The sequence below is a fragment of the Urocitellus parryii genome, chromosome 3 (genome assembly GCF_045843805.1).
Source record: "Urocitellus parryii isolate mUroPar1 chromosome 3, mUroPar1.hap1, whole genome shotgun sequence".
NCBI lineage: Eukaryota > Metazoa > Chordata > Mammalia > Rodentia > Sciuridae > Urocitellus > Urocitellus parryii.
Window position 1 is genome coordinate 214844447 of NC_135533.1, and position 27984 is coordinate 214872430.

A 27984-nucleotide genomic window follows, 5' to 3' on the forward strand; every position below is an offset into this window, starting at 1 on the left:
CCGCTGAGATTACAGGTGTGTGCCACTGTGCCCAGCCTGACTTAAGCATAGTTTGAAATAAACTCAAAGTAAAACCCTAGATTAGTGGTGTGCTATCTGCTCAAAATGTTATCTCACTCGTGCAAGTCTGAGGGTGGTGGGCAGAAGTGGCTCAAAAGAACAACCAAAATGAAATCATAAATGGCATCATAATTGGGGAACTGATGCTCTCCTTTAACCCCTTTGATAAGCCTGTGAAGGCTGCAATCCCCCTCCTCAGATAAGGAAAAGTCATATGCAGGTCTTAATGCATTGGCAAAGACCTTGGAAACCATTTTCCCAAATGCTGACAGGGAATCCTGTGAGAACTTCAATTTGGGAGCAAATTGGGCAGGGGAATTTGAGAGAATTTCACTGTCAAATATTGCAATAAAAATCTACATTTGATAACTGACAGTCATTTACTTTTCAGAGCCATTCTATCAAAATTAGACCTATATTAATTCACTGGCCCTGAAAAAGTCCCATAATTCAGTCTAATGTCAGCACCTGGAACCACAATAAACGCATTATCACCATCATCAACTAAACAATTTAAATTCAAAACAGCTTTAAATTTTTCAGAGTGTGATTTTAAATTTTCCTTTGACATAGTACCCAAGGGTTCTATTTCACCCAAATCTTAGAACCCAAATCCAGTATAAGGAAGTCCCTATTCTCTACTGCAGAGGACAAAGAGGGAGGACACCAAATATCTACATCTAAGGGCAAAGTCTAAGAACACAGGCTCCATTTTTAGTTCTCACAGAATCCTTTGAATCTTTTATGACCAGGCTCAGAATTCTTAACTGATGGATTACACCTGCTAGCTTAGCTTACATAAGACTTAAGTCACAAACTCAGCAGAGGTTCCAGGGCTGTCCTACTCCTGTTCTCATCAACTTCAAAGCTGTACAACTCCACTTCCCAGAACAACAAACAAACTTATTTCTAATGACTAATAGGTTCTGAGTCAACATTTTATCAAATCGGACTTTCCAAATTTTTACTTTTTATTAAAATCCTCCACACACAAACAACAGGCAAACCTTAAAGCACACTGGAAACACAGACCTCTGTCCTTGGTGATGATCTTTCCACCATCTTCTAAAACAAGGCACCCAAGAAGGCGGCAAACCCTTCCCATAGTTTCCTATGCTCTGGAAGAAGGGTAGTCTGGTTTGTTCATCAGGAATATCTCCTCCCTTCAAGTTTGACTGTCTACTCTAGTAAGACACTTGCTCTTTACTATTTTCACAGACCAGCAAACATTTAAACCTAAACCTAAATTCTCAGTTACTTTCCCTTCCAATAAATGTTATGTATAAAAGCAGCTTTCCAGCAAATGAGGATCACAGAGTAAACCAGCATAGAGACAGCTTCAATTCTGGTTTCTCAGCCCTAGAGATAACGCTGTGCTGGAGGCAGTTCCAAAAGGCAGGACTGAGGCATGATGAAGAGCCAGGCTCTGGAGCCAGCCTGGGTTCATTCACATCCTGGCATTTACTAGCCACATAACCTTAGGCAAGCCACTCTCTGTGCCCCAGTTTTTGATGAATGGGGAAAACAGTAGCCACGTGTCATGTGGTTCTTGCAAGAACTATTAGAACACATTATTATAATCATCATCACCATTATAAAGCCATTAAGAGGAGGGCTCTAAAATCTGAATGACAACAAATGAGAATCTGTGTTATGTAAATGATAAATTAAAGGAATCTATGGTTTTTATAATGTGAATCTCTGTCCACAACATGGAATCATCAGGGCAAATTGTCAAGAACTACCCATCCCAGTACTCCTGAGAAGAACTTGATCAAAAACTTCAAAGACTCCTTTGTCTTGGAGACCATTTTTAAGGTGTGCAAAACACAACCACAGATGTCTACATGCTTAAGTGCTCAAGGCAAAATGAAAGTTTTTAAATTTTTACTAAATAATTTTTACTAAATTTTTACTGAATAATTACTAAGAAGACTTAGAAACACGGGACAATTTAAGCGTGACTAAACAAAGTAATCCTATTATTAAGTCCAACTAAGTCTACCTATTGAAATATTTAAGGCAATCTCAAGACAACGGGATTCAGCAGAAAAACAGAAGTGGGATGTCACTGAAAGTGGGCCTGCAGCCTAAAGGTCACCTGAGAGCTTCAGTCAGCAAAGGGCAGGTGTTAAGGAGGAAGAAATATATAAATCTTACCATTTATTCGGCCCATGTTCATCCCAGATCCAAATCGCCCCATGTTTTCCATACCACCACCAAAGGGTCCCTCCATGCCTGCAAGAGAGATCTGCATTTCAGTGCCATCCCAAGGAGACTGAAGAGACTGATCAGGGAAAGGAAAGGTTTTTCACGTTTCACCTTAGGCATTCTCTACCAAGAACTTACCAAGTTAAAGGGCTTTTGAAAAACAAAAAATACTGGTTCCCTTGTTTAAAAATCACCATCCTCAGAAAAAAAACCTGATCCAACCCCCTCAATGAATACACAAGCAAAAAGAGGTCCAGAGAGATGAAGTGAGTTGCCCAAGGTCACAGAGCTAACTAGTGAGAAAGCCAGAACCAAAAGCCAACAACAACCACTGAAAATAATGGGCAGCTAAGAAAAGTAATTTGTAGACTCAAAACTTTTGGAAACAAAGTGAGAATTTCATGCAGGGTTTAAAAGACAAGAAAGAAAAGGGGGGGGGGACCATACCTAAAAGTAATTATATTTGTACTTCGTTTTAAATTTCTTACCTCCCATTTTATTTATTCCAAATCCTATGCCTTCCATTCCCATTCCTTAAAAAGAAAAAGTCAATGCAAACTAAAATTATGTCAAAGCAGTAGTGTTTAAACTTACAAAACACAAAATTCCAAACCAATAAACAAAAATATTTCTGATGATGAATATTTTTTGTCAAAAGGCGGGGGGTGGGGAGACACCCTACCATTTCAGTTGCCAAAAATCATATCCCAAGCAAATTTTTCTAAGCCTTTTATCCAAAGAATCATTATGGCAGTTAAAATTCTACACAGTTTTATTGACCAAATTGGATAGTATTAAATATGGAATATAATTACCAGACAGATTATGAAACATTCACTTTTTAGAATTTTATTTAATGGAACAGAAGTGAACTTTTCCTAAAATCCCTGTTAAAGGTAAAATCCTTAAAATAGTTTCTAAACATTGAGGCTTCCTCCTGCATTCACTGTTTTTTAGTGCCGGACAAGGAAGTATATATATACATGTGTAGATTAGGTGGCAGAGTCACTTCAGGTTGTGACTGCTCAACATACATTTCAGGTTTATTTCAGAGCTGACTCTGGAACAAAGACCAGGGATATGCAAAAAAATGATGGTGATGAGGCACCTGTATCACAATTTAAATTTAAAAAAGAAAAAAAGAAAAACTGAAGTCTGGGATTATAAAAATGAAATATTCCTTAAAAGCATAAAGAAATGCCTTGTACCAAAATAAAAATGCTATTCAGCAAAGTTTATTCTACAAGTCCAAGCTTTTACAATTCATTAGCTGTTCCCTGTCTTCTTGAACAGGGCTGGAGTTGTGGCTCAGTGGTAGAGCGCTTGCCTAGCATGTGTGAAGTACTGGGTTCGATCCCCAGCACCACATAAACAAATAACAAATAAAGGTATTGTGTTTGGGGAAAAAAAAAAAAAGATAAACATTCATCCTTCCTTGTGACCTGTGACAGCTATGTTATACAGGGAAGCCCTCCACACCTTCTTGCATCTCTCAGTGTTCCTACTTCTAGAAGAAGCCATTCCAACATCAGGCGAGAGCCCAGGATGGTCTGGTATCAAACTTAACAGGGTTTCAAAGCAGTGCTATGGTCCCATTGTCAGGAGAAATGCAGTCTGTCATTGACAGTGTGACCTTGGGCAAGACCAATTAACTCTCTGACTTGCCTCCTTTTATCAAATGGCATAACTATCTCAGCTCAGAAAGTCATTATGAGGATAAAAGGAGTCAACTCATTAAAAAAAAAAACACTGCTTATCAATATTACTTATCAAAACAAAGCTTAGAGGGGCTGGAGTTGTGGCTCAGTGGCTGAGTGCCTGCCTTGCACATGTGAGGCACTGGGTTTGATCCTCAGCACCACATAAAAATTAATAAAATATTGTGTCCATGTATAACTACAAAATATTTTTTAAAAAGCTTAGATATAACAACGAGGGAATCTTGTCCTGATTAAATCTTTATTCCATTCGAAATACTTATCCAAATAATTAACTTCAATAATTTTAACTTTCCCCCCAAAATCCCCAATCAAGGTACACTGTAATTCTCACCTGCAGGCCCTATGTTTCCCATTCCAATGCCTTTGTTCAGGTGATTGGCATCAATAGGCTGCCCTCCTGGTCCTAACCCCATGCCAATACCACCAAGTCCATCTGGAAGGAAAAAAGAAAGTCAGAAGCATACATTACCCTTCTTAGCAGAACTTGACCCTCAAAGACAAGAGTCTGTGTGTTATAGCTGCCCCGTTCCCTCCCCTGACCCCAAGCAAATTCAATACTTGATTCAGACTTCAATACTGGTACACTCCCTTTTATTTTGCAGTACTGGTAACTGAACCTAGGGATGCTCCACCACTGGGCTACCCCCCTTCTTGCTAAGTTCCAGGCTGGCCTAGAACTTGTGACCCTACTGCCTCAGCTCCATGAATTGCTGGTGTTTCAAGTGTACACCAATATGACTAACAAGTACTGCCCTTTATTAATACATAGCTATTTATATGTGATCAGACTGGAGTATATGGTGTGTACTACATGACAAAAGCAGCTAAAAAAAATCAATTTTACTTCAAAGCTGCCAGGAGCAATTAACAATATACAGTAAGAATCTTGAGCACCTATTTGTTTGCCTACACCATGAGTTGAGAAGAGTTTCATCAAAAAAAGTGACTCAAACTAGGTGCAGTGGGGTATGCCTGTAATCTCAGTTACTTGGGGACTGAGGAAGGAGGACCACAAGTCTGAGACCAATCTAAACAACTTAGCAAGGCACTGTCTCAAAATAAAATAAAAAGGCTAGGAATGTAGCTCAGTGATAGAGCATGCATGTGCCCCACGTTCAATCCCCAATACCAAAAATTAAATTTAAAAAGTAACTCAAGAAACCAGGTGGCAAGCAGCACAAATATTGGTGCCAACACTTGCCTCCTGACCTGGCAGCCCAAAGAACTCTCATGAGAAAACCAATTTACACACTGTGCCACACTATGACCCTGGATAGTTTAATAACAATGAGGCTAATATATTCAAGAAACCTATCTCCCTGCCCACTAAGCTTCCGAACTCGATATGCAATCTAATCTACCCTCAGCTCCATGCCCCACAAGCACAAACAAGGACACAAAGAATACAGAGTGATCTATGGAAACAGTCAAAAGAACTGATACCTATATAATGCACTGCATAACCACAGTGTGAGGCTTAAACTGAGATTAAGGGGAAAAAAAAAAAACACCTTCCACAAGTTCCCAGGCATTTAATCTGATTAACATCCTTGTTTTTAATTGCATAGCAACAACAGCAAGAAATCACCAAGTTTACTTATTCCCAAAGCAATTAGGCTTTGAAGCTGACCATCTGAACTGTGCTTAGAGACCAAGAGCCAGAAATAATGGGCTCCCTATGGCCCAATGTGCCTGTTCATCTTCCTCCTCCTCCAGGCACAAAAGTCAACAGAAGCACGGCAAGTAATCATTTACTTGGACGTGGATGTGTTGAGACACGGAAATGTGGTCCCTCTCTAAATAATGGTGCCTTTCAACAGATTAAGCCAATATCCTATTTACTTTTGGTACTAGGGACGGAACTCAGGGCCTCACATGCTCGGCACACTACCACCGAGTATACCCCCAACCCTAATCTCCTAATCTTTATTGGTAATATTTTTTTTAATATTTTTTTTTAGTTCTCGGCAGACACAACATCTTTGTTGGTATGTGGTGCTGAGGATCGAACCCAGGCCGCACGCATGCCAGGCGAGCGCGCTACCGCTTGAGCCACATCCCCGGCCCTATTGGTAATATTTTATTCGTGTGTGTTTGGTAGCCCAGGGCCTCCTAGGCAAGTATCAGAGAGCTACATCCCCAGTCCTAATCTCCTATTCTTTAAGCCACCAACTTTGCTCAAGATCTACCTCTAGCTGGCTGTAGTGGTGCAGCAACTCAAGAGGCTGAGGCAGGAGGATCTCCAAGTTCAAGTCCTGCCTTAGCAATTTAGGGAGACCCTGTCTCAAAATAAAAAGAGTTGAGGATGTACCTCAGTGGTAGCCAGTCTCTGGGTTCAATTCCCAGTAGCCCCCAACCCCACACACAAAAGTGTATTATGTTCCACTATTGAGAGCTGGCGCTCTATTTAAGCTCCTATTCAATCTCCATCAGAAAGGACTGTGGCTAGAGCTACTGCTGCAGACCAGCAGCGCTCACTGACACTCCTTCTAGACAGACAGCCCTCTGCCCACCTGTGGGATTAATGTCCTCCCTAGCATAGCACACAGGTCTCATACCTACCACCAACCTTCTTGCCATAGGATATCCCTGCCTGTACCACCAACTCCCCAAGTTCTCATGCTGCCACAAGCCCTCACTCCCACTATAGTCAGTGTTCAGACTCCCACTTGTTAGAACACCATGCTGATAAGCACCACTCAACCACACCCAATCAACTTGCCTTCCTTGTCACAAGACAGATTTTCACCTAGATGTTGCAAACAGCCAATTACTTTTTTATTCTTCATAAAAATTACATGGTTGGTTATCTTTACACCTATAGAATTCAAGGATTTGGGGCATATTCAGAGCTATGCAACCATGGCTGTTATTTAATTTCAAAATATTTTCATCATTCCAAAAGAAACTCCATCCCCAGTAAGAATCACTCCTCACTTAATCCTCCCCAGCCCCAGCCCCACTAATATACTTCCTGCCTTCATGGAATTTGCTATTCTATGCATTTCCTATAGATGCAATCAAAATTCATCCATGCTCTTATTAGTATTCCCTTCCTTTTTATGGCAAATGTTTCAACATATAAATTTACTATATTTCATTTATATATTTATCATCTAACAGGTCACATCCTGACTTTTTTTAGTCAACTGCTGGGCCATATGGTATTTTGACCCTCAGTACAACCTGACTTTAATTCCCTTTGCAGATTCTGCGCGGGATACTTTCAAAATGCCCACTACGTTTGTCTTTTACATCTTGGCAGCCTGCCTTACCACAAAAATCATCCTAACAGCCCCTTCTTAGGTTGTGAATTCTCTGCTCATATCTCACTCTGAAAACTATAGAAAAGAACTGGTCAACCTCCAGACTAACCTGACAAGTTCAAGTGTAACTATAGCATAGTTTTCTGATTAGTATAACTGAAATACTTACGGGGAAGTTGCTGTGGACGTTCAGGAGGGAAAAAGTCTCCCTTTGGTAAGGCCCTTTCATCCTGAAAGAGAGAAAAATTAATATATCTCAGTATACACTGAAGTACTGTTTACAACAGCAAAAGAGGAAACAATTTGTGTTGTCACAGAACTGGTTAAATAAATTATGGTATGTTTATTTATGCCATGAAATACTATGCAAGGGTGGAAAGACACATGGGAGCATGCCTGTCACCTTGTGTGATAAAAACACACAAATGTATTATTAGAGGTAGGGATGGGGTGACCAGGCCCCTGGGCAAGAAATACAAGTGAAACTCTTATACAATCTTTTCATGCCTTTTGACCTTTGAGTCTGTGAATCCATTATCTATTCAAAAAACTAAAGTAAACGTTTAAAGAAACTAAAACTTTGTTTTACAGTTCCTTATCTTCTTCCTATTGAGTCCTAAACTAGATTGCCCTCAGCACATTCTGGTCATGATTGAATAAAATATTATCTTTGGCACTGCCACAGCAGGTCCAATGTTTATTAGGACTTAAATACTCCAACAGATCTTTAAAAGCTGTCTGAATCAGGGCTGAGGATGTGGCTCAAGTGGTAGCGCACTCGCCTGGCATGCATGTGGCCCGGGTTTGATCCTCAGCACCACATACAAACAAAGATGTTGTGTTCGCCAAAAACTAAAAAGTAAATATTAAAATTCTCAAAAAAAAAAAAAAAAAGTGTCTGAATCAAAGTCAATTATGTTCATAAATACAATGTTAATCAAACATTATACTTTGAAAACTAGGAATCCACATATATAACCATTCTTTGAAAATGATCACTTGCTCATTCAGCATACTCAACTGACTTCCTGAACATGCCAATAACAGCCAACTATGGAAAGAAGAAAAACCCAGAAACAAGAGCTGCATGAGCAAAGGGTTTTTGTCTGTAATAAATGTGTTTAACATACTATATACCCTGTTAAATTTAAATTAATCTGTTGTTTAGTACAGGGATTGTATGCACACTCAATGCCACATTTTCACTAGACTTAAATAAGTATATTGTTAGAGAAAGATTTTATTAACTTACCATTTTGACGTGCATTGGTCTATCAAAGAGCAGTTGGCCGTTAAACATAGCTGATGTTAAAATTAAGGCTATTTCTTACAATTGTAAAACTGCACAACAAGAGAAATACAAAAGAAAAAAATACTACACTGCTACTGATATAAGTGGTGAATTTACAAGCAATTTCAATTCTTAATTATGTTTCAGCATTTGCTTCTACAGTAAGCATAAGAGAAATAAAGAAAGCTTGAGGGAAGAAGAATTTAAAGCTTTGGCTCACTCACTCCTTAGGTATGAAGCTTCATTCAAAATCTTACACTTTTTACCAAAGTAGCTTGGTAATCACAGTTTTCTATATGGATCCAATGGGCCAGATGAACTACCTTTCTCAAGTACCATGGTTTTTGGGTGAGATACTCAGTGACAGTCTTGCCTGAGTTTAATGACTGCAATCATCTGTGGCACTTACTGTCATGATTTTTAAAAATGTAACTCTAGGGTGAGCCCAGAGTCCGGAAGAAGTTTCTCTTTCAAAATGATGTCTATCCACTGGAGAGACAAGGTCCTATAAGCACATTATGTATAAATAGAAACCCCATTCTCTCTCTAGAGGTGTATTTTCTGGGCATCTCCATTCAAACCCAGATTCTTCTAAGAAGCAAACATTAGAAAAAAAAAAAAATTCACAGACACAGTTTACATTCTAACCTCCTCTTCTATCCACACACTATGGAACCAATTCAGCCTGAAAACTTTCAAAATTTCACAGTAATACATTCCCTCTAGTTATACAGAAAAATATGAACACAGTTATCTCTTCTTTACACAAAACTATAATTTACTGCCTAACGGTGCTGTGGCCACCCTGTTCACCATAAGCTGAATTCCTGCAGAAGGATACATATAGCTTGCACAGCTTCGATGGACTGTTCAAATGTCACAGTGCCTATTCCACGACTTTTCCCATCTTTATCCTCCAGAATGTCTGCTCGAACCACCACACCAGCCATACTAAAAACTTCCTTCAGTTTCTTCCAGCCAACTTTATAATCCAGCTAATCAAGAGAAGGGGATAGTTAAAACCTCAATATAAACATCTTAAAAAGGAACATTTTTTATTACATGAATGAGAAATGTTTTAGTTGGAAACAAGCATCAGACAATATCACAAAAACTAATCGATTGCATTGGCCATTTTTCAAACAGGATTACAAAGCTTGGCCTTAACTATGTTATTTACTATCTCTTTTCTTGGGAGGAATAGCCTAAGTTCCCTCATACTTTCCAAAGTAACACTTATTTTCTGAATATTAACCCTCCCCGCAGAAAGGCTGACCACTGCCCACCGCCCACAATCCACTTTTTTCTAATACTTTTCCTTGCAGATGACAAAGGTATCACTGTTCACCCCAGACATGACACAAAGAGGCAGGTGTTAGTATACTGTCTCGGCTCACTCCTTCCCTGCACTGAAACTGCACAAAGGAAACCCAACAAGAATGCAGACCCAGCTGCCACTTTTGTAAACACCTGCAAACTTAAGCAAGCTCAGCCCCAATGGGACCATGGTCCAGCTGGTGACTTAACACAATGGTCACTAAGGTACAAAGTCCTTAAATAAAATAAGAAGTTTTTAAATAAAGTAAAAGATTGAGTTCATAAAATTCTGTACACTTTTTACTCTAGATAATGTATGCATATACTTACATTTGCTACAAATACTGTGCTTCCAAGTCTTCCAGCCTGTAATGCATGGATAATCTCATTTGGGATGTTAGGATTATTTAGGATACTGGGTGGGATATTAATCATTCCTGGGCCACCTGGTCCCATACCCATCCCACCAGTCGTAGCCATCACCTTTTGCATTGCTCTCCTGGCATGTTCACCATCAGGATCCTGAAACAAGCACAGAAGTGTTACACTGAACCAACCCAGTGACGATTAGAACCACTGACGATTACACCATAACTGAGACTGCCAAAAGAGATTAAAAAGCTGCTGGAATTCATTTCTCAAACCTACTAACAAGAAATTAAAATGAACTAAATAAAGTGTTCCAGCTAAGGAAACAAGAGAGAAAGAAAGGCACAAAATTCAGTACTGAAAATACTGCTTTCAAATTAACTAAACAAAAACCAAAAGACAGAAATGACATGATTAGCTGACCTGATGCAGAACTTCCAGACTGCAGGAAGATCTTCATGGGCTTAGTATGATTGACTCTTACTAATTAATTCCTTGGGGTTTGTGCAATTTCTGCAAAATCTATCAATGATTTTTTTTTCCCAAAAAAAGTTTGAAAAGTACAGTTCTATATCCCCAGATGCCCCACCTCTCAAGTGCTTTAGGTGATGAACTTCAGTATGTAAAGTTTAAACCATATTAATAGCACCCAGAACAGATTTATGAAGCATTGATATGGACACAGTTTTTTAACTCTTTGTGTTATGTTCCACCATCAACATACAAAAGACCTTAAAAAAACCCAACCATGCTTTCCTCCCTGAGTTCTTAATATATTGCTCCTCCTTCCCAAGAGGCAAAAAGAAGTCATGGGGTGATTTAATCACCAACGAACTATACCTCTTCCTAGAGGAAAAAAGAAAGACATTTAGTAAAGTAAGACACGAAAGAGGATTTGAATAATGACAAGCTCACTTTAAAAAAGAAAAAAGGGAAAAGAAAAAGAAGAAAGGGAGCCAGGTGTGGTGGTGCACACCTGTAATCCCAGCTACATGGGAGCCTGAGGTAGGAGGCTTTCAAGTTGAAGGCCAGCCTGAGAAACTGAGTCCTGTCTCAAAAAAAAAAAAAAAAAAAAAGAAAAACTAGGATGTAGCTCAGTGGTAAAGCAACCCTGGGTTCAATCCCCAACAAAGAAATAAAGAAAAACGAAAATAAAAAGGAAAAAAAGAAAAACAGGAAAAGAAAGGGCAATTTAGGGGTATTGCTTAGTGGTAGTGCACCTGCCTAGTATGCACAAGGCCCTGGGTTCCACCTCTGGTGCCATACATGGAAGAGAAGAAAAAAAAGGAGAAGCAGGAGAAGAATGCTGTATAACAGCATTCAGACTGATAGATGTAATAGTCTCTTACATGAGCCCAATTAAAAAAACAAGACTAAGCTGGAGTGTTCCCAAGACAACCCCACCAAAGGAAAGCAGTCAGCTTAGGCCACTTGGGATCTGCTTGGCTGCTATTCCAAAGTTCTTATAAGAGTGATGGCTGAAGCTGTGATTAACTCTCTTTATTAAAACAACAAGTTGGTCTGCACTATAACATGCAGTCAAGGACTACTCTTGTTTTCTCACTCTAAACAGGACACTCAAAAATTACACGTGGTATCCACAGCTTATCAAGAGCTTACTTTAGGCTGGAGGTGTATGTAGCTCAAGTGGTAGAGCACTTGCCTAGCAAGCCACGGGGCCCTGGGTTCCATGCCCAGCACAAAGAAAGAAAGGAAAAGGGAAGAGCTTACTTCTTTGACTTTCAGTGGTCTCCCACTCAGACTATGCTTGTTTAGAACTTCAGCAGCTTTTTTCATACTCTCTTCCATCTTGAATTCAACAACGCTACAAAGAGTCAAAAGGAAATAAGTGAAACCAGTCCTACAACTTGGAAGGATCTAATGCCAATAAGTAACTAGACAATACTTACGCACATCCCTTTGGATGAAGCCACAGATCAGTCAGAAGAGCAAGGAAAGGCGAAGAAAAAAAAAAAAGAAATAGTAAATATCAATGACAGTTATAGACAAATTTTAAAATATGATTTATGTAACAAAGTTAGTTTTTTTTAAATTAACCTGTCTAAGGGGAAGCTGACAGAAATGCCTTGCCTATTAGCCTTCCTTATTAAAAGCTCCTTAATATTTCCTTTTCCTACACATTACCAGCATTGCACTATAGTTGCTGAAGTTATAATGAGCAGACCTAAATTCAGGTTCTCCAAGAAATCACACAAACTTTAGATCTGCTTCCCTCTATACTCAATCAATTCCTTATCATACTCCTACTAAATCCGTCCCTTCCATAAATTAAGCCCGTCCTTTTGATTATTCTAAGCCATTCTATTGCACAACAGAAAATAGTTTACGTTCTCATTAAACTAGGCCAATTTGGAACGTTCAGGTTTATAGTATTTGGTTTACAATTTACTGGCACAAAGGCAACTTTTCGGAATCTTTGGTTCACACAACTTTCAAATTCAGCAAACAACCAAGAATAACATTTTCTAGACAAGAACACACGTTTTACATTAATTATACCACCTCTAAAATTCCATGCATAATTCACACACAGCCAATTCCTCTGTTAACAAAGAGACAATGCTGCTATTGGTCCCCAGTTATCCAAATTGGGCATCCAAACAGAATACCAAAAAGCTCTTTGGCCAGCCATTTGGAAAAGCGGGACAGGACTCCCATTTGCAAACCCCCTCCCACCCAACTGGAATGTTGGCAAAATCAAACATAGCTACTATAACATGAGCACTCACTGCCTTCCTGATTTCATTCGAGTCCACGCCACCATACAATTACATTTGTCATGTAGTAAATCCACAGAAGAAATTCTCTCAGACACTTACCCTTGACTTTCCTTCAGCGTCCATTAAGAGCTCCACGTATGTTACCTCACCAACTACAAATCAGTTTCCAGACGACACATAAACCAAGGGAGAAAAGCCAAGAAAACAATGGGAATTTAGAACAATCATCAGCAACCTTGTATGGAGCCTCTGCCTTATAAGAAAGCCCAGAAACACTCCATATTCTCTAAGCCACCAAACTAGGCATTACAGGTGTGCAGTAAAAGTAGGTGAAAACTCATTAACAATATGTCCTTGATTTTCCTCCCACCACAAACAAGCTACTTCCACAGATTTCAATTATCTATTTCCCTTCCTAGAATACTCATTCATGACTAGAGGCAATCCAAATCTATAGGAAAGAAGTCTGCATGATTAACTTTTTGGGGGGAGAGAGGAAGTTTTATACATACACTCTTACTAGTGAAAGCAGATAAACAATCCACAGGTTGCAATGCCACTGCACTGAGCTCAAATGCTGTATATACAAGAACGCTCAAAGACACACACACACACAGCCCCAAGGTCAGCTTCATGAGTGGCAACCTGTGTAATCAGAGACCTATGCTTGTTTTAATATTTTCAGAGCTACCATGATATAATTAATTTGTTAACAAGAGGCCTCTCATTTTCATTTTGCATCGGGCCCCACCAATTCTGTAGCTGGTCCTATACACAACGCTAGGCCCCACAATTTAGAATATACAATCGTAAAATAAAGAGCAGCATCTGGATTCTCTTCAGTGAATTAAGTCAGGCTTTAATCTTGCTGCTTTCTAAACCTCCCAATGAAAGGACACAAATTCAAATTTAGGGCTCAGTTGGCAACTAAACAGTTAAACAGATTCATAATTCTAAGCTACACAAAGGGTAAAAGATCAAAGCATTTCAAAAGTTTCGGCAGATTTTCCTTAAGGTTTGGATTGCCAATTCATGACCACCATGACCAGATATTAGAATCCATCAAGAAAACCACCAAAATGGCTACTGAACTTAAAGATGGCACACAAAAACAAATCTAAAGCTTTAACTTGGAGAAACAATCTCTAAGCAGGCTCTTCAAAGTTAAGAAAGGGCTTTTGCTCTCAGAAATCTTTTCTTAAGGATTTTTGATGTAAAAGCATTCTCCAATTCACTTCAGTTCATTTAGCAGTACAAGGGTAAAATTAACCCACTCAGTGCCCTTGAAAGGTCCAGACTATTCCAACTCCTTTGTTCAAAGGACATTGAAATTATAAAAGATTTCACATTACTATAGCAAGGAAAGATTTTATTGAAAAGCAAAATTATTTCAAAAATAAAATTAACATTTTGAAGGGCATATTTACTTATGGATTTGCAACATGGTTTAAGGCGAGGTGGCAGTGTTCAAAGTTTAAGTCTACAGCCTCTTTCCTTGTCCTTTCCTGAAATACTATAAAACTAGCACTTTGCACAAAAAAGGAAGGCGAATCAGTGCAAAGAAATGAAGAAATAGGTGGGACCAATATAGTTAACTTTTGGAGTTTATACTCCAATGGGCAATTAAAAACCGATCACAGCCAAAGGATAGTCCTATATCCTGGCTTTATTTTAAACTTATAAGTAAAGCAGTTCCAAAAATGGTGTGGCCATTCCTGAGGCCATGTTAGCCATCTGTTTCAACAGTAGCAGTCATTCAAGGACCAAGAGCCCTTGCTTCCACTTTGATGAAAATGCCAACTAGTGTCAAAACAGTAAAGAGATACCCCAGGTTTATTTCCTACCAGCTAAGACTACCACCTAATAACCTTAAAAAAAAAAATCACAACATCTAATTCAAGACAGCTATAACCATGTTATCAGAACTCAAATACTGCTGCATTTGAAGTTCCCAGCCTGTGTCCATAAAGACACTTTTATCAAAAAGTTGTTATTACAACCTAGAAAACAATCAAGTCCAAACCAAACTTTTTTTCTGCAGTCATAATCATTTTAACAAAATAACAGGTTTAGAAATTACAACTTTTTCCACTTAACATTGTAGTGATAGCACACACCCAACTTTTAATCCTTTGCACTAAAAATTTACTTTTTTTCCTCCATATGGTACAGCTGTGGCTCCAGCATTAGTACTGTCCTTGAACATCAGTAGTAATAACCATGTTCCAAATTCTTAACATTCCAATCCCTAGCCTGAGAGACTTTCATCAGTTCAGCCTTTTGAGATCTGTAATTGTTTCCAAATCATAGTTCCCCCTACAGGAAGATAATCATGAAGCCTTTAAAAGACCACTTGTCTTTTAGCACTACAATACTCAAAAGACTCCTTTAATACAACTATCCACAAGAATTTAAAGGCATATTCTGGTCCATTCCATGACATGAAGTTTTAAAAGAGTGAACCATTCAGAGCAGATCACACAGACAGGTAGTAGCACCAATCTCACAGAAGTGGAACTTGAAGTTATAAAAGAGGAAACTGCTGCTCCCCTCCCCTTCTGAATATGGATGGAATCCATGATAGTTGAGAATAGGCTGCTAAGACAAATTCAATTGCAACTGCAAACACCAAAAACATCTAAATGAAAAAACTAAGACAAAATTTCAACGCCAAATGTCAACCTCTACCTTCATTAAAAAATGCCCCAATAAACCATTTTAACCAACATTTAAGTGGTTTATAAAAGTACTGCCCCCAAAATGAGATGCATCATAAGTAGATGAGCAACCCAAAATAAACTCAACTACTGTGATTCACTCTTGTACAAATTTTTATCATAATGAGCATTTGTTTTTGTGCTCCCATTTATTGCTCAAATCTGAAAGAGATAAATAATAGAAGAAATACAGAGGCCAAAAACTTCACTGAAGAGAATTCATATATGTGGTAAGGCCTTCTCCATCTTTGTTTTACTTGGTGCTAGTGATAAAGCCCACAGCCTCATACATACTAAGCACCTACTCTACCACTAAGTTGCACCCTGATCCCCAAGGCAGAGGCATGTTGTCAAACTTCCTTTCCTTAATAGTGGACAACTCTCATGTAGTCACACTAAGTGAGAATAAAATGCACATTTTATTTTGAAAAGCTTTTCTTTGATATAACAAAGAATCTGAAACATAGCAAAATAATTATTCTACACAATTACTTCTTGACTTATTATAAGTCAGAAGATGACTAAGCCCATACTTGTTCCCAATTCATGGTAATAATAGAAGAGTATGACCTCTAACTAGGCCGAAGAACAAAGTAAGCCACACAGGCTGCGCTGCTGGAGATCAACTTCAGTATTCATACAAATGAATGCTTTAGCATAATGGGCCTTTCTGAAGTGCAGGCTGAATTTCCAACAGAGGAAAATATGAAGAAGCATGTAGGCTGGGTAAGGATTTTATTTAAACTGAAAATGAAGTTCTGCCTCATAGACCTAAAAAAGGAGATTACCTTTAGGAGCCAGTCTTTCTATTAGACTACATTTGCCCTCTGGGCCTCAGTTTTATTGTCAGCTAGAATCTGAAATTTACTTAAAGTGATGCAGTACGTAATAACAGAAGGATTAAGTGCTTAAAGAAATCTTTGCTTACATAAGTTAAATTGACTGCTGCTAAACTTGGGATTGATCTGAGAGTAAACTACATCATTGACCTTCCTTTCTTCCTCAAACTGGGCTCTGTATTTACTCAGGGTTGGTGCAGCTCAGCACTACTTGAGATGCAGCTGCCCCACCTAGAGGCTCTCTGGTTAGGACAGGAAAACAAGCAGCCCAGACTGGGCCTTCCTTTATCCACAAAGGATCCCACTAACTTAACACAACATTAAGTTTAAAGTGCCTAAGATCATTTTTTGCTCTCAGAAATCTTGATTGTTTTCTGCCCAGTCCTTATGGTTAAATGCTTTAAGTCATGTATTCCATTATCAGTCATGATGTAACTGGGTAGCTGTGGACTGTTAAAGGCACTTTCAAAGATAGTCTGGCAAACTCCAATTCAAATTTCATATAACACTGGTTGGTTCTCAATTATTTTTCAATCCAGCAACTCCAGTGTTCACAGCAGCCATTTGTTCCACAATATCTGCATTAAAAATACGCATGGGGGCTGTAGATGTGGCTCAAGTGGTAGCGCGCTCGCCTAGCATGCATGAGGTGCTGGGTTCGACTTTCAGCACCACATAAAAATAAAATATAAGGATATTGTGTCCATCTAAAACTAAAAAAATATATATTAAAAAAATATATATGCATGGTCCAAAGGAAAGACAATAGAAACCTCCCCTTTGTTTCATCAGGACACCTGCAGCAGGAAGGGGAAGGCAGGAAGCAGGTGCTTAGAGCAAGAGCAATCACAAAAACAGTGTCTAACCTACATCTCTCTGACTGCTAGGACAGAAGAGGGTTTGAACAAAACAGCGGCCAGCCTCAAGACAAAAAAGCTTTGACACATTTTCCCTTTAAAATCGGCAATGCTGATTTTTCACGACAGTGCCACCAAATAAGCTTGTAAACAAAAATTTTTACAAGACCAGCTCACATAATATCTCAGATTATTAACAGAATCTCCTAGAATCCATCTAAAAGCTAAAATTAAACAAAGAAGGTTTAAAAGAAGGAAAAGATCAGGAATCAGGGATTGGTACACAAGATAATTTCATGCACAATTACCCTGAGAAAAGCTCCCCTCTTGCCAAAGCTACTACTTTAGTTCTGAGACCTGCAATTAGACACTGCTGCAATGACAGAAAATTCAAGTCGAGGACAACTAATTCTAGCTCTTATTTACTAGTTTCTCAAAATAATAGGACTAAGATTTTATCAGGAATGAACTCTATGGACTGAAAAGTGATTTAACTCTTTTAGGGTGAAAGTGCCTCTATTTGCCATTTTCCCTGTGTTAAGTCTTCAAAAATCTGACGACTTATTGCCAACAGCTTTAAAATAACTATTGAGACTTAGTTTTGGTATACCAAGACATGAATAAAAGTGTATTTTTAAAATTTCATAATGGAAAGAATGAGGACATTTCTTAAGGAGTCAAATGTATGTAAACACCATTTCTTTAGGTTTCATATATTGAAAATGAGCATTACTATAAAGTTACCTTTCTCTTATGAATCACTTTACCCACAATCCAATACTGCTAATAATTTAATTAAATGGCTAAGTAATTAACCAATACAGGGGAGCTCTAAACAAGAACATTTTAAGGTTCGTTAAAAATGACGGATTTACTGCACACCTGTAATTCTAAATTACACCACCAAAAATACACTGAAAAGGGCTGAGCCCAGGCATTCATAGCAGTATGCCAGGAGAATATGAGAACCAGTTTGGAAGTATCCAAATCAACCACCAGGCTGGCTCCACACTTAATACAGTGCAAAATAGTAAATTGAGGTGAACTGCTTCTACATCCAGAAACGTCATGGCTGCTGCTGCTGCTGCTGCTACCAGCTTTAAGGCTTCCAAAACTGAATTACTGAATGGTAAAGCAGTAAAAATGTCACCTACTTTATCCATCATGTCCCAAAACTGGTTCACACACTCCTAAAAATGAAAAAATAATTTGGCCTGCAATCTCTTACAAAATTCTAACAATTGCATTTTCAAAGCCACATTCCTGGTTCTTGGAACTACTATACCTTATTATCAATGGAAATAGCAATTCAGAGGTTCAACCAAATCACAAGAACACAAATTTGGGGGTTATTCCAAGAACTAATTCGAATAAGACCCAACTGTACTGTACAGAAATTCTATTGAAGCAGCAGTCCCAAAAACCAAGAACACTGCATCTGGGATGCCACATGACACGTCCTTCAGACAAAAGAAACTTCACTCTTGCCCTAGGAGTATTGGCAGGAATGATTTGGCTGATCAAGTCAGGAAAACAAATCTCACACCAAACATTTTTCCATCATCTGTATTATCTGGAGAAATACCACATGGGAGCAGCACACATGACTATACAGAGAGGTTCACGGTGCCTAGTGCTTCTTGCATGTCATGGTCAAAATAAGTGATGGGATAATGATGGCAGTGGCCATTCAGAGTTTCAAAACCTAATGCAGGGAGCACCAGTACACATACCAAAATGGCCTATCCAAGTGGCATCTTTGTCACTGAAATGTTCATCATTTGACAAATCAAGCCCACATCTCTCTTCATGATGAATGCTCCAGAAAACCGATTCCTTTCAGTCCTTCAAAAAGACTCCATGAAGGGTGATTTGATTCTAGGGTTCCCTTGGGGGGAGAAGGGAGCTCAAGGCATCATACAAATTTTTCTCTACCAACAGTTTTGTCTAAATCAGGGCAAAGCAATCTCTTTAGTCTTCAGTGCCACCAGCAGGGCCAAGAATGAGGAAAGAAAGGAAGACAATAGCAGAACAGGAGTGAAGAAGAGGAGAACACATGTATTGTATATGGGGGTGAGACAGAGGACCTTGGGGCAGCCTCCTCAGATCTCCTGGTGGCAGCAGAACTCGGTTGCTTCCCATCCCTAAGCTAAAATTTGGATACCTGAGCTCAGATAATGTACATCTTTCAAGGCACATTACTAAGCAAATATTTTATTTTGAGCTCTCCAACTGCCAATCTGTTGTTATTTTTCCCAAAGCAGGAAAACAGAAGCTAGTATTTTACAGTTTAAAATCTAAACAGCATACATTTCAGCTACCAAAATTTGAACCCAAGAGGACATCCACAAAATTTAAATAAACTACCTTCCTGCCAGACTTAAAAAAAAAATTAAAAAGATAAAAATCTTCCCCAAATAATGAAGAATTCGATGAATTACCTTAAAACAAAAAGGCCCCCCTCAAGCCTAATCAAAGCCCTACTAACCATATCAAGCCACTAAAACCATTTATGGGCCAAGGGACCATACAAGCCACTCTGCTTGACATAGGCAAGATCACAATAAAAAGTGGAGTGGGGTTAACTCTAAGCTTGGACAGAACACACACTCTTCCCAGAGCAGCTTCCACTGACAAAAATTAACCAAGGAATTAGCCACACAGAAGATGACACACCAACCTTCTTACCCTACTCAACCACCAGTACCATTACCTTTTTCTTTAACCAGGTCTTTAAGTGACTGCCATTTTACATCAAAAGGTATGTTTGTGATGAAGGCTCTGTATCTTTTAGTTGGATTGGCATATGGCTCAAAGCGATTGCCTCCTCTTTTTATGTTTTTCTCCTTTCTCTTTTCATTCTGAGTAGGTCGTTCTCCTTCACTGAATTCAAAAGAGAAAAAATACAAAGGGTTTATGTTAGCACAAGGTGAGAGCCAATATTTGATTTGATAGGTTTACAATTCCACACAAAATGAATACTGGATTTGAGACTCTGAAACCTAAAGTGTTCCACAGGGCAGATAGTTGCAGTAGTGTGGTTCCTTAAAACCCACCTATTAACAAAACATTCCCCAGAAAAATGCACTTTCCTAGGCTTATGAATGCTCCTATGGCTGTAACACAGGAAAGTAAGGCCAATTACCTGTCCAAGGTGTGTTAATTCTAAGACAGAAACAAAAGGGAAGATTAATAAAATTTCACGGGACGGAAATACAAGACGGTGCACAAAGTCCCAAGCAATTTTCACTTCATGAAAGTCTCTCATTACTGGGGGTATGGTGGATAAAATGGTGCAGCCACTAGGAAAAACAATTTGGTGATTATTCAAAATTAGACAAAAAAATTACCATAACTCAGTGGTTCTACTCCTAAGTACATACCTCCCAAAATTTAAAAGCAGGAACTCAAGATATTTGTACACCAAAGTTCTTAGCACCATTATACATAAAGGCTTCACATAACCAAAGTGTTCACCAACAGGTAAATGGAATAAACATAATGTGGCACATCCATGCAGTGAAATTTTCCAAAAGGAACTAAGTTCTGACACATGCTACATGGATGAACCTCAGGACATGATGTTAAGTGAAATAAGCCAGACAAAAAAGGACAAACACTGTATGATTTACTTATATGAGATAACTAGAATAAGCAGATTCATAGAGACAGAAAGTAAAAACAGATAACCAGGGTCTGGTGTTTAGTAGAATGGGAAGTTACCATATTTAAGGTGTAGAATTTGGGATGATATAATTCTGAGAATAGACAAGTCTTTTTTTGTTGTTGTTGTTGTTGTATATGGACTCAATGCCTTTGTGTTTATGTGGTGCTAGGATTGAACCCAGTGCCTCACAGGCATTAGGCAAGCACTGAGCTATCACTCCAGTCCTGAATAGACAGTCTTGATGACTGCACCACACCGCACTTAACTATTTATTTAACAGTGGTTAAAATGGTATAAATGGTATATTTAATACAAAACCAAAGATGTGTAGCTCAGTGGTGGAACAAGTGCCAAAAGGGGGGGGGGGAGACATTCTCTATTCAACTCTACTACTTTGAAGCTAGGAAACTGAAGCTGAGCAACTCTTGTAGACAGGAGACAGTGCTAACAATCCTACCTTCCACAAAGAAGGATGGATGCTTTTTTGATTTAGCGTTCCCTGTAAAACTCTTTACCTTTGTTAATCTTTCCTTCTTTTTGCCTGTTTGTCTTGGGACTAAAGCATGTGTCTTCCATGCTTTAACATTTCATCTCTAAGCGCTACCAATAATAATTTTGGTTGAGTGGGACATGAACAGATTTCAAAGAAAAAAAGTTAAAAAAAAAAAAAAAAACACATACATTTCCAAAGCACAGTATGGGCCATCAGTCTGGAAACCACTGTGTATAGAATCACAGCTAAATGAGCTGTTCTCTCAGATGCCTGCTCAAATTCAGCCCCCCATAACTATATGGAGACTGACAAGTGGGGAGCAGCAGCTTTGGAGAGTTCCTCAGGGGACTAAGTCTTTCTTGCACTTTTTGCTTCTTGAGCCTTAGGCTTTCCACCAGTGAGAACACCAGTGACTTCCAAACCACAGGCTCTAGCATTAAAAAAAATAGAAAACAAAAACGCCAAGACTATGGTATTGATGATTTGTACAACTACCTTTATTTAATTAAAGGGCTGATCTTTTTATTCTGGGATCTGGCTTCCTCTTGAGGGAGAATGCTATTCAAACACCAGATGGTACCTGAAGGACTTTCTTTTAATGTACTTAAAGCTAATTTTTTATAGTCCCCAAAATCATCTTTACTGGTCCTCCACATGCAAACACAAGAGTGACAAATAGTATGGCAGTGAAGGTACACTATAACTATGACCTATACCCTACTTGATAAAAGGTTAAACTAAGGAAAGCAGGGATGGGAATTTGGCTCAGTGGTAGAGCACTTCCCTAGCATGCATAAAGCCATGGGTTCAATACCAGCACCATATTAATAATTAAAAAAAAACTATATAAGGAAAGCAGCCTCCTTGGTGATCTGAGCTATATCAGCACAGCATCCGCAGGCTTCTCTTCAAACAGGCTAGCAGATGGAGTATGTTATAACCATTCTGATCCCCCAATTCACAGAATTCTTCACTCAGTCTACCTGAGCTCACAACAGATCTCTGCTTAGGGTGGCTAAACATCACAAAGAGAACCCACAACTGTCACAAAAGCCCACCTGTCTACTCTGTCAAGTCCTGCACCAATCTGCCAAAGAGAAAATATCCGCCAAAGCATTTCTTTCTCCTTCCTGGCAGATAAGTGTTAAAAATCATAAAACAGGGCTGGGGATGTGGCTCAAGCGGTAGCGCGCTCGCTCGCCTGGCATGCGTGCGACCCGGGTTTGATCCTCAGCACCACATACCAACAAAGATGTTGTGTCCACCGAGAACTGAAAAATATTAAAAATTCTCTCTCACTCTCTCTTTTAAAAAAAAAATCATAAAACATAGACGAATCAACATGCCATGGTCCACCAAAAGGTCTGGGGATGAAAATGTTTTAATAATAGTTTTCTTTTTAAATACTTAGATTTACATTAAAAAATTATTTTGAACCAGGAGCAGTGGTGCATGCCTGTAATCCCAGTAGCTCAGGAGGCTGACACAGGATAATCACAGATTCAAAGCCAGCCTCAGCAACAGAGAAGCACTAAGCAACTCAGTGAGACCCTGTCTCTAAATAAAATACAAAATAGGGCTGGGGATGTGGCTCAGTGGTGAGTGTCCCTGACTTCAATCTCCAGTATTAAAAAAAAAAAAAAATTGACACAGAAATAGTTTGTTTTCATACTCCTCACCTGTTAATTTCAAACAAATAAATAAAGTCACAGTACTGAACAAAATGTCTAGCCCACATTCTGCTGATCCACAAATGGCTAAGAATAAACTACCCAATCTCACCAGAAGCTGAGTATTTGTTTTAGGGTTAATCCATATCACATGGCTCAACACTGAGAAAGCAGCTCACTGCAAACAAATCCTGCTCTGGCTAATCATTTCCTCTGTCCATGAAGTTTCCTCATAAGAACTTTCTCTTGTCACTTCCAGCTTTTAAAAAATTAACCATTCTGAATACCTAATGATCACCATCAATTGTATTCTTTGCAGAAAGAAAAGGACCCTCAAAGAAATTTCACTCAAGACATATGTTCGTATATAGAGGATGTTGATAGTGATATTCTGGAAAGTTCATTTTTAAATGTCCAATCCTATTTTCTCACTTATCTTCAGAATAAAATGAGGAAAATATTTCTATCCCTAAAATATATACATTTAATTTTGAAGGCCTTTTAGAATGACATTTTTAGATAGATTATACTTTGATATTGATAAAAACAAATTGCTTTACACCTAAAATATTTGGAGTATCATAGACATTTAAAATGAGGTTTGTACCAAGCATGGTGACGCACACCTGTAATCCCAGTGGCTTGGGAGGCTGAGGCAGAAGGATTTTGAGTTCAAAGCCAGCCTCAACAAAAGCAAGGAGCTAAGCAACTTAGTAAGACCCTGTCTCAAAATAAAGTTCTACCCATACTCTATACCTCAGCATCACATACAAAACCAAACTTAAAATAGATAAATCTAAAAAAGTGATAAATCAGCCTTTAAAATAAGTCATGCCACAAACTATAAGACCCTTATCAAAATGTACAAAAATAAAAATATAAAATGTAAATTAAAAATGCAAATTTAAAAAAAAGAAAATATTTGCAAAGTCAGTATTTGGACAAAGGTGTTATATCCAAAATATAGAAAGAACACCTCAAAACTCAGTAATAAAAACACAATTTTTAAAATGGACACAAGTTCTGAAGACAGTTCTCCAAAGATATATGGATGGCAAATAAGCACATGCAAAGAAATCCAACATCACCAGTCACTAGGGAAATGCAAAATAAAGGGGCTAGGGATGTGGCTCAAGCGGTAGCGCTCCCCTGGCATGCGTGCGGCCCAGGTTCGATCCTCAGCACCACATACCAACAAAGATGTTGTGTCCGCCAACTAAAAAATAAATATTAAAAATTCTCTCTCTCTCTTTAAAAAAAAAAAAAGGAAAAGAAAAGAAATGCAAAATAAAGCCAGATACCACTACACATCTGTCAAAAGAGCTAACATTAGAAAGAGTATGGGGGGGTGGGGGGCAAGGGTTGTGGCTCAGCAGTAGAGCCCCCGCCTAGCACACGCAAGACGCTGAGTTCAAACCTCAACATCACATAAAAATAAATAAATAAAATAAATGTATACTGTCTAACTACAACTAAAAATATTTTTAAAAATAAAAAGAAAAAAGAACATCCAAGCCAGATATGGTGGTACATGCCTGCAATCCCGGCAACTCAGGAAGTTGAGGCAGGAGGACTGCAAGTTGGGAGGTCAGCCTTAGCAACTTAGCAAGGACCTATCTTCAAAGTAAAAAATAAATAAATAAAAAAGGACTGGGGATGTAGCTCAGAGGTTAAATCCCTTTATCAAAAAACTAAATAAAAATAAATTCATACCAAACAATAAAAAGGATATGGAGGAACTGGTAAGAATGTAATAGCATGACCACTTTGGCAAAGTTTGGTACTACCTTAAAAAATAATTGCATATTCAACTAGACCCAATTACCCACAATTAACTACTTACCCAAGACAAAACAAAGCATACAGCCATACCAAAATTTGTACTCAAATATTCACAGCAGCATTATTTTTAATATCCCCAAGCTGGAAATTCAAATATCTAACAGGTAAATAAACAAATTGTAGTATATCTATATAACAAAAAGTAATAAACTACACGCAATTAGAGATGAATCTCAAAAGTAATTATCCTCAAAGAAGCCAAACCCCCAGAAAAGAGTACTACTGTGATTCAACATATGAGAAAATCATACATAGCAAACTAATCTGTAGAGTATTTTTTAACCTCAGCACTACTGACACTATGAGCCAAATACTCCTTTGTTGCAGAGGGTTGTCTGGAGCATTGCAGGATGTTTACCAGCATCTACTGCCTCTACTCAATACCTAAGTCATGAAGGTGAAGATAAAAAAAAAAAAAAAATGTCTCTTAAGACACTTCCAAACCTCCCAGAGGCATGGGAGGGTCATCCCCAGAGAACACTGTACACTGATAGAAAGTTGATCAAGGGTTGCCCAGGGGTAGGGGAGAAGGGGGCAGGGAAGAGTTGTTGGAAGGATAGGATTACAAACTGGCAATTACAAATGGACAAGAAGATACTTGTGCAGAATATGGATACATTCATGTTGATTTCAGTGAAGAATCCACACAAGCTAACAGTTATCAAACTGTACATTTTAAATGTGTAAATCATTGCATCAATTATAAAATAGACTTATACTTCCTATCTTGTTTGCTACATTTCAATACTAATCCCAGTAACCTGACTTCGTAACTTCAACATAGAGGAACAAAATTTGTAATCTTTCAATAGGCAGATCTACTTAAACCAGCTAAATTTTTTATCAATACTGTATTTGCCAACTGACTCTCTTAATTCCAATTTGCCAATGAAAACTAGATTCTGACACCCAATTATCAATCCAAAGTTCTAAACAGACACAGTCAAATAAAAATGCTGACACTCTATCAAATTGTTATTTAATAATATACTGATAAACAAAGTCTAAAATATCTTTTAAATATGTCCTGAACCATTAAAATAAGACTAATTATATATAATATGGTTTTGGAATAATTTCACTGACTGGTTTCCTTGAAAACTGACCTTTATCTAATCACTGCTCCAACATACTAGAATTGTACAATACATAAAGATCACAACTAATAAAGTTTTGAATGCCTACTCCACAAAGGACTGCTATATTTACTGCATTAAAGCAATGATTTATCATGTATAATATGTACTCTCATTACTTGTAGTTTCTCAATCAAGGAACGTATAGTTTGAAGGATCATTTCCTCAATACCCTGAAATTCTGATCACATCTTCTGAAGGGCAAAATCCTTCCTCTCCACTTAAGAACCATTCCTTATGTTAAGTGATTCTTCACAGAAATCCTTTAAACCCTGAGTTCTTATAATGCATGCAAGATGTAGAGAGCATTTCAAGATTCAGGTCCACCATTTACCTACCCATGTGGCTCAACTCTTTACCTATCTGGTTCTTTTTCTTATACATTTATTTTTTAGTTGTAATTGGACACAATACCTTTATTTTATTTATTTTTTTCAATGTGGTGCTGAGGATCAAATGCAGGGCCTCGCCCGTGCTAGGCCAGCACTCCACTGCTGAGCCACAACCCCAGCCCCAGCCCTTGGTTCTTTACCAGCAAAACCAGCATAACTACTGTATCCATGGTAGCTCACAAGTGCCATGAGAATCAATAAAGAACAGCCCAACAAAAGGCAAAACTGGTAAATGTTTAAAGCAAAATACCTAAAGAGCAGTACTGCAAGTGACATATGTCAAGGTCTTTACCCCAATGTAACTGTGTCTTTTACTTGGCCTCAATTCTCTCATCCATAAAAGAAGGTTACTCCCTAACAAGTTAAAAGGAGAGACCTGGCACACAGTAACTGTTGCAATAACAAAATTACCTACCAATAATTTTCTTGAGGGTTAAGGAAGGGAATGGAAGACTCAAGCTTCAGATTCTGTTACAGTAACTAAAAGTAGATTAATAAAGCTCTTGTGTGCCATTTGTGAAAACTCATTGAGCTGTGCTTTTGTAACTGGTGCACATTTCTATATGTATGCTATACCTTTATAAAAGGTTATTCAAAGGGGGGGGGGGGGAAGGTAATAGATTCTAATGTTGCATCTACTGATACCAACCAGAGTCCTGGCTGAGGAAACCTAGATATTGAACCCATTGCAAATTACCAAAGGGAAACTCTGCTTTTAATCCTATGACTGCAAATCATTATAATTTGAAAGTCCATTTGAGAAACATCCTCCCTACAATAAAAAGCAAGCTAATATTTGCAGGCTATTATTTCTTTTCCCAGCAATGAATAAAATCAAAAGACAAAGTGAAACTCTGGAAACATGCATTCAAATAATCCAAAACTCCCATTCTAAACCAGAACACTCTGATGTGCTTCAAAATTCCTTGTCCCAACCAGGCACGGTGGTTCACACCTATAATCCCAGCAACTTGGGAGGCTGAGCCAGCCTCAGCATCTTAGCCAGGCCTTAAGCAACTCAGCAAGACTTGTCTCTAAATAAAATATAAAGGGCTGGGGATGTCGCTCAGTAGTTAAATGTCCTTGGATTCAATTCCCAGTACAGAAAAAAAATTCCTTGTCCCAACCCAGTCATACCCATAATCTCAGCAATTCTGGAGTGGTAAGAAAGAAAATCACAATTTCAAGGTCTGCATGGGCAATTTAGCAAAACCCCCTATTAAAATTAAAAATGGTTGGGGAACCAGCTCAACAGTCGAAAAGCCCCTGGTTTCAATCAAATGCCACCAAAAAAAAAAAAAAAATCCTTTTCACCAAGTATACAATCATTTTTTCAAAAAAAAAAAAATTTAAGTTGCCCATGAACACAATATTTTTGTTTTGTTTATTTATTTT

At 38.3% G+C, this 27984-nt stretch overlaps 1 protein-coding gene across 2 annotated transcripts in view; it reads right to left on the reverse strand.

Moving 5' to 3' along the window:
- The window catches only part of Hnrnpm (heterogeneous nuclear ribonucleoprotein M), a 42525-nt gene that overhangs the window by 10614 nt on the left and 3927 nt on the right, over positions 1–27984 (reverse strand). Inside the window, exons 2-13 of one of the 2 annotated variants that reach the window (XM_026411796.2) lie at positions 20103–20272; positions 13076–13128; positions 12146–12153; positions 11967–12060; positions 10350–10388; positions 10197–10232; positions 9391–9544; positions 8511–8560; positions 7428–7488; positions 4324–4425; positions 2760–2804; positions 2221–2298 (exon numbers count right to left, since the gene is read on the reverse strand). In XM_026411796.2, the coding sequence (XP_026267581.1) occupies positions 2221–2298; positions 2760–2804; positions 4324–4425; positions 7428–7488; positions 8511–8560; positions 9391–9544; positions 10197–10232; positions 10350–10388; positions 11967–12060; positions 12146–12153; positions 13076–13128; positions 20103–20272 (890 nt within the window). Of the gene's footprint in view, positions 1–2220; positions 2299–2759; positions 2805–4323; positions 4426–7427; positions 7489–8510; positions 8561–9390; positions 9545–10196; positions 10389–11966; positions 12061–12145; positions 12154–13075; positions 13129–20102; positions 20273–27984 lie in introns of both variants that reach the window. The other variant, XM_026411793.2, reaches the window with a different exon arrangement.